The sequence below is a fragment of the Solea solea genome, chromosome 11, assembly GCF_958295425.1.
Source record: "Solea solea chromosome 11, fSolSol10.1, whole genome shotgun sequence".
Classification (NCBI taxonomy): Eukaryota; Metazoa; Chordata; class Actinopteri; order Pleuronectiformes; family Soleidae; genus Solea; species Solea solea.
The window spans coordinates 12,910,990-12,918,630 of NC_081144.1; the positions used below are offsets into that span (position 1 = coordinate 12,910,990).

General features: G+C 41.4%; 1 protein-coding gene across 2 annotated transcripts; it reads right to left on the bottom strand.

Annotated features, from left to right (window-relative positions):
- Window positions 1-2,177: 2,177 nt before the first annotated feature.
- asb8 (ankyrin repeat and SOCS box containing 8) lies at window positions 2,178-7,641 on the bottom strand. Of its 2 annotated transcripts, XM_058643963.1 has the most exons (5): window positions 7,398-7,641; window positions 5,705-5,852; window positions 5,437-5,613; window positions 5,238-5,342; window positions 2,178-4,302 (listed from the first exon to the last, which is right to left on the bottom strand). In XM_058643963.1, the coding sequence occupies exons 3-5, from the start codon at window positions 5,563-5,565 to the stop codon at window positions 3,667-3,669; spliced, it is 870 nt and encodes a 289-aa protein (XP_058499946.1). In that variant the 5' UTR covers window positions 5,566-5,613; window positions 5,705-5,852; window positions 7,398-7,641; the 3' UTR covers window positions 2,178-3,666. The 2 variants fall into 2 exon arrangements, with proteins under 2 accessions (XP_058499946.1, XP_058499944.1); XM_058643961.1 differs by lacking the exon at window positions 5,705-5,852 and having other exon boundaries at window positions 7,398-7,640.

Sequence of the window (7,641 nt, forward strand, 5' to 3'; positions counted from 1 at the left end):
CCTGATGTTCTCACACTATTCACTCTCTCTTTTGAAATGACAGCATCAAGCACAAACCTAAAACAATTGGCCACACTATTAGTGATTCAAACAAGTAAAAGCTACAATGGGTAAACATTCATTCATTCATTTTCTACTGCTGTCTCCTCCACATGAGGGTCACGAGGAGCTGGAGCCGGTCCCAGCTGACATAGGCGGGGTTACACTCTGGACAGGTCCCCAGTTCATGGCAGAGCAAACATACAGAGACAAACAACAACTAACTTATACAGTCTATTTAGAGCGTCCAATTAATCTCTGCATGTTTTTGAACAGTGGGAGGAAACTGGAGGAAAAACCCCACGCGCACACGGGGAGTACAAACTCCACACAGAAAGGCCCCTCGGTCGAACCAGGATTCAAACTGGCGGCCATCTTGCTGTGAGGCAACAGTGCAAGCCACTACTCGGTGTGTGGTCCTATGATTAAGCATGACATCACTCAAACTCATCATGTGTTTTATTTGATGTTTCATAAATGAATGAAAAGTAGCCATTTGGATGTGATTCACAGCAAATGTTACTTGACAGGACAATTTTGTACAAATGAACAAATCTCACAACACAACACTGAACAGTTCTTTAAGAGAATCAGAATGAAGTACATTTACACATACAAGGACTTAGACTTGGTGTTTTGGTGCATTTAAATATAATACAAATATAAAATATAAAAAATGTATATAGCACAATCGGATTATAATAATTATTTTTTATATGGTTTGCGTTAATATGACGCATCAATATGCATTTGTTAACATTAATATAATGCTGTCTTGTGGGCTGGATGACTGTCTGTAGACTAACATGAATCCAGACATGAGGCCAGAGAGACCTCTGATGGATGATTGGAGAACTGAATGAGCTTGAAATAAAGGTGCAGTCAGCAATACCTCTCGATATTCTTCCCTGGATGATTTAATTCATCGGTTTTTACAAGGAAAATACATTTGTCATTGTCAAAATGTTCAAATCAAATGTTTAATAGTCTCGTCTTGTATTATTGTTAAGTCACTGTTGTTACTGTCGATGTGTTATGTGTAATTCTAATATTTGAGTACTTCCTGTTCTCTCACCATAATGACTGTGATTCAGTCTAATGAGTGCAGCTAAACTGTAATTATACAAGTCATAAGAGATGTAATTCACATTGTTTCCTCATATATTTTAGGATCAAAGCGTCATGTCTGTCATTATGTTGTCACCTCTTTCATTGGGATGCCAGCATTTTACAGAATTTTTAATAGCTTGGAAATCACTCTATGGTGCAGTTAGGACTGTATATTTATTATGATTTTTCATATTTGAGAACTCTCAGGCCTCTCACCATAATGACTGTGATTTAGTCTAATGAGTGTAGCTAAACTGTAATTACACAGGCAATAAGAGCCCACAGCTGCATTCTAACCTCACCGCTAATCAAGATGACACACATGTCTAGTTCTTACAAAATACAATACAGCCTGGATAACTTTATTGGTAATCATGATGCATTTTGATGTTTACGGAGGTAAGGTAAAGCCCAGGAGTAAATAATAAAACAGATGATGGCTGAATTCCATTTAGTTGCATCAGTTTTATTTGTACTGGTATTGCTCTGCCTCACTGTCACTGAGTCACTGTAACACCTGTGTTTTCTATACTATACTGATAAGTCAAAATGTCTGATGTAGAACAGCTCATTATGACTCACTCACTCACTCAGTCAATCACTCATCTTCTACCGCATCCTCCACATGAGGGTCGTGGGGGTCACAGGGGGTCGCAGGGGCTGCTGGTGCCAATCCCAGCTGACATAGGGCAAAAGGCGGGGTACACTTAGGACAGGTCGCCAGTTCATCACAGGGCCACATAGCGACAACCATCCACTCTCACATTCACACCTCAATTTAGTATCCAAATTGCCTAATCTCCAAATCTGCACGTTTTTGGACTGTGGACCCAGAGAAAATCCACGCACACACGGGAGAACATGCAAACTCCATGCAGTAAGGCACTTGTTCTGACTGGGCCGCAAACCCAGGTCTTCTTGCTGCAAAGGCAAGAGTCCAAGTAATAGCACTCAATTACAATAACATATTTTCTGTTTAAACAACTCAAATTGATAACTTTTTAAATAAATAATGAGGGAAAAATGAATGGAATATAAAGGCATTTACTTGCATTACATTGACAAAGAAAAAAAGCACATTAGCAGGTGTACACAAGACATCTAAGGGATTAATTCTTATACATGTGCAGAACAATCAAAACTAAATCAAGCAAGGATACAAGGAAGTTTTCATGGACATAACAACTTAATCATGCTAATTCATGGTTAGAACATTTAAACATTTCATTTAAAAATAACTTTTAAACATATGCTGCAAAATGTTAGACCTGAAAGCACCCTTGAAAACCCAAACATCTACAAGACTGGAAACATACGAGAGCCGCAACTGCACCCTTTATTAAAACAGAGCCCATAATAAACAAAAAAATCACATACGACATTGTGCCTCACTTTTATCAAAAATTAGCATTTTCAGTAAACTATCAGGAAGGATAAGTGTCCCGGGCACATTCTGTAAAATCAATCTGAATCTAATCACCATATTCTAGGACTTTTTTTTGCTTCTGCCATAGACTGTATATAAAAAGAAGACAGTCTCCCTACTTTCAGGTCTTCAATGGAACATGATGTCAATTTTATAAATTATGTTCCCACTAAACACTAAAGCATGACACACATGAGTGGACACCAGTGTGAATTGGTTGGAGGCAACATCTGTAAACGTCTGGCAGAAAAACATGGCACCTGTTCAATCACAAATCTTGTGGCTTCAAAGCAGGAGTTCATATTCTTGTGAGTGATATTGACACTTGGCTTCTCTATGACAAATTAAACTGATATTTTCATATCTGGTTAAATTATATTCTTTGCCCGTTGATTTTACTATGAGTTCACTGGCACTTCATCGAGGACCATGAACCAAACTACTCAACATTTTATTCTCAGTACTATTTCAGGATCTAAACCCTCCAGACACTGGACAGCCAGCATTATTAGACATTAGCCCTCATTTACATAAACAAGACTTGTTAAAAAGTAAATATATTCTTACATCCACATTTTACCACCAAACTCAAGATTTATTTTATCCACTCTTTAATTTAATAATTTCTTTCTTCATATCTAAGTTATAAAAGTTAATATTCAATACTTGTGGATTCTGCACACAAAAAAAATAAACAGACCCACTTAAAACGTCAAAGATGCTCTGAAAGAACATTTTGAAGAAAGGGTGGGTGATGGGACACACTTAGCTTCATGTAGGTCAAGCCCGGCATGAGGCCCATCATTACAGGAATTAGCCCGATGTTAGACTTATATTCTGCACTGCATACAAAATTTTCTTGTACCAAGACTTTCTTTTAGCGGGACATGAGATACCCAACAACAAGCCGAGAATGGCACAGCCCACAGCCGAACATGATTAAATAATAGCCCATTTAGATGTTGTGCACTAGATAATTAAAATTAAAATAATTTGTTAAACGACAGCCACTGTATATAATTAAATAAAGACACTTCCTTGTCAATAAATGTGTGATGAGTCGTCTGTAATGATCAGCCAATGGTTTAACCTCAGTCCCTCAGCAGAAGATAGTCTTTGATTGTCTCTGGTAAAGGAAGCTCTTTTACAGCAGTCGGGAGGAACTGCACTCCGAGACTCTGCCGGACAGAGCAGCGTGCCAGGGAGCGCAGTGTAGGAGCCTGAGCTACCATGTTGGTCAGCCTTGCCAGCAGCTGCGGATCTTTACTCAGCTCCCTGGGAAGGGTACCGTCAGCCCGTCGAATTTCAAACCGGCCTGCTGCCCTGCAAAGCAGATCAAGGCACTCCTCCTCCTGTTCAGTGCCCAGACCCCGGGCCAAGAGGGCCACCAATCGGGAGATTGGGGTCTGGCCCTTCAGGTTAGTCACGTGCACCAATGCTCCATAGTCTAAAAGCACTTTGACGCTTTCTAGGTTGCCTTTCATTGCTGCCCAGCTCAAGGGAGTGTCATTGTTGTAGTCCTGGACATTGGGACAGGCCCCGCTCTCAAGCAGGGCCCGCACACACTCTGGGTTATCCTTGAAGGCAGCCCAGTGAAGGGGAGTGTCCTTGTTGCCATCCAGTGCATTTGGCAGGGCCCCATACTCCAACAGTAGCTCCACACAGCTCTCATCCTTCTCTGCTGCATAGTGCAGTGCTGTGCGGTTGTATCCATCCAAAGCATTCACCTAATAAATAAAGTGAATATGTTAAGCAGTATGCAAAAGGGTTAATCCCTCAAAATGCAACGCCTATTGTGCAAGGTGGCAGATCTTAGTTGTACCCTGTCAAAAATGTACCGAATACACAGACCACAATTTACAGGACACAATTTTATCATCAAACTGCTGTGAGCTCAAACAATTAAAAGGGTTAGTTGACTAAAATTCTTAAACCATTAATTCCCAAAATATCCTTGAAAACTGTTCACGTCATAATTAATAATTACCTGAAGAAATAGCGACAAAATTCGTATGAAAGGACCCTAAATACTGTAATGTAACTTCTAATAATAACTTCCAACCTTACAAGGGCACTAGTGGCAGTTATGATTACCATATGTTCACCTGGTAACTACAAAGCACATATTATATAATCACTGCAAGCTATCACCATCAAACATCCCCAGTAACAAAAATGATTGCAGTTTTCCTAGCTTTCTGGTAATCACTGGTTTTATCTCTCGACAGCACAGCATGGCTCCAGCCCACACATAAAAAGCTCTTCAAACATACAACATGTGGGCTCATATGTTCTGTAATGGATAATCTACTGAACCATACACTTTTGGCACTTTTCCACTATTAGGGATAGTACCTGGTACTTTTTTTTTTTTAGTACCTGCTCTGACTGCCGGCCACTAATTGGCAGTGGCCGAAAACATGCATTAATCTCCAACATTTAGCAAGGAAATTTCTAAAATCTCAATATTTAACCAAGGAGTCTGGTATATTTAGCAACAGCATTGCCAAAAGCCAGCAACTGTGAGCCAAATCACAACCCCTTCCTTTCTAACCACTTTAGTCTGCTCTCCGGTCATGCAGGAAGTACTGAACTATTTTAATTAACTGATACGAGGAATAGCAGACTAGTCAGTATGTAGAAGTAGTCGTTTGTTACATACCTCTGCCCCCTTCTCCAGCAGCAGCTCCACACAGTCGGCATCTGCGACCATGCAAGCACAGTGTAGGGGCTTAAGTGTGCCATGCATCCGGTTCACATCAGCTCCCTTGGGTATACAGGTGATAATGATGTTAGTATATTCAATGACGCTAGGACACATTATTTCTTTAAAATCAAGTTAAAGATGTACAGGTGCATACCTTTCGAATGAGATCCTCCACATTGTCGTGTGGGAATGAGCGGATGGCTGCGATGGTGCGGATGAGCCTCTCGGACAGGGAATATTTACTTTGAATGCTTTGCATGATGTACCACATCGTAGAGCTCATGTGTAACAGAGGACCATGGCACCTGGGCAGGGGTGACACTACGTTGCACTGAAACACATTTTCAAGAAAGTGGATATTACAACAGGGTCAACTGTCACTGCCAAGCCCAATCACTCAAATTAAATAGCCCTGGTCAGACCTGGTATTAACATGTGTGGCCTGATTGCATATGGCACTACGCAAGACTGTTCACAGCTGGCATTAAAAAGCATCCTGGATGGGTCTCCTGTGACCACATATTATAGGATCTGGTGTCTCCGCCTCAAACATGCACGTCTCGTCTGTTCCTGAGAACAAAATAATATTAACGAATCGGACTGTACAGATGTTAGCATGTTAGTGTGTGTGTGTGTGAGCCTCCTGCGAGGGACAGAGAGATGAGGACCTGAATGAATCAAAGCTCTACTCATGCAGCTGTGACATGAAATACGTTTTAGCATTACACAAATAATTCATATGGCGCCCAGCATTAATATTGTGTCAGTGGCTACAAATAAATAACTGTATGAGCATCTGTATGAGCATGTAAAAAAAGAACAGTGAAACTGTAGCAGGTTAGAGGACTTCGGCTGAGAAAGTGGTCTCGAATCCATCTTAAGGATGAATCAGGCTCATGCATGCTCAGGAATTTGGCCACATGCATCGTCAAACCACCTCCTAATGTAGTTTTAGTGATCAGACCTGAAGACACATTCAGGACAGATTGGGAGCTTTCAGACTTGTACTTCGGATCAGATGTTAATACCAGGTACAAACAGAGTCAGTCTCCACTGTGACACTGGCAATAGGTGCGTCCACGCACACAAAGAGGCTTGTGAACACAATCTGTGATTAAGTTACATGAAATCATCCAAGGACTCTCTCCTTTGATGATTAGGATACCTGTCAAGCGACCAAGACACAGGAGGACACACACAGACATTCCTTCTTTGGACAGTGCTTATATAAGCTTTCAAATTATCATTAAATGTCTTGAAAAATGGTAAAACCATCATATTAACATCTACAGGTGCTCTTATAAATACAATTCTTCCCCACTTTATATTTTGAAAGATTACGGATATGCCATAAATAGTGTGATCGGTGTAAGAACAAGGCAGTGTCACCACACTGAGAAACAGGCAGGATTGACAGTTGTCCCGATAGAGAGCGAGGATACACAACGAAATGTGCCACGCACGTGACGCCGAGTCAGTTGAAGCTCGAGGTTCTAGGCTGGCGACGTCTGTCTGTCCGTCCTCCTGTTCATCTGGAAAAACTATTCAATGGTTCACTTGACAGGCTTCACACTTGGCAGGTGATTTACTTGGGGCACCAGTGTGGTATAAATACGACAGACGCGTCGCAAAACGAGCCGCGTTTGCATGTCTGCAGACAGTTGTGGGAGAAGATACGCAAGGCAATGTCCCATATGCAATTGTTGCCGAGACAGTTTAAGTCCGAGATGCACTACTTATATCTACAATAGACGGTGCACGTCCTTACTGTTGTTGATGTTGCTGCCCCAAAGCAACAGCACGTTAAACAAAAAGATACTGACCCTGACATTTGAAGAAAGAAGACAATAGTCAGCAACAGTAACACATGTTTAACATTAAGCGAATGCTTTAGGAAATTATCGTTACTGTATAATAACAATACACTCTCGGTTACATTGAAAACAAGCTGCTAGCACCAAGTTAGCTAGCTAGCGAGCTAACGTTAGCATGGAGATACAAGGGCTAATCGATATTTGGGGCTTAAAGAAATCAACGGACATTGATTTCCAGACTCTTCGAAATGCCCCCCACACACGCCAGTTGTGGATCTCCATTGTTGGTGCGGTGACATACCGTTTTCTGTCCACGGTTTGAAGGTCTGACGGTCGTAATGACTGCTTGTGTCTCGGCTTGACATAAACACAGGGCGTCATAACTCCGGCCACGCCCTCCTCCTCCTCCTGCTCCTTCTCCGCGAGACCCTGTTTTCTCTGTATTTAAACGCGACCTTCAACTGTGGACAATTTGTCGTGACTTCATGTGTTAAATCAGCGTGGATATTGACCGTGTGTGACGATGACTGTCTGAGTCGAGTGAA

What these genes read in the sequence shown, in the direction of transcription:
- asb8 (XM_058643963.1), bottom strand. Translation starts at nt 5,565, where the DNA reads ATGAGCTCTACGATGTGGTACATCATGCAAAGCATTCAAAGTAAATAT. An exon ending in TGGAGGATCTCATTCGAAAG is followed by an intron (nt 5,343 to 5,436) that starts GTATGCACCTGT and finishes TGTATACCCAAG; the next exon opens with GGAGCTGATGTGAACCGGAT. An exon ending in TGCTGGAGAAGGGGGCAGAG is followed by an intron (nt 4,303 to 5,237) that starts GTATGTAACAAA and finishes TTTATTTATTAG; the next exon opens with GTGAATGCTTTGGATGGATA.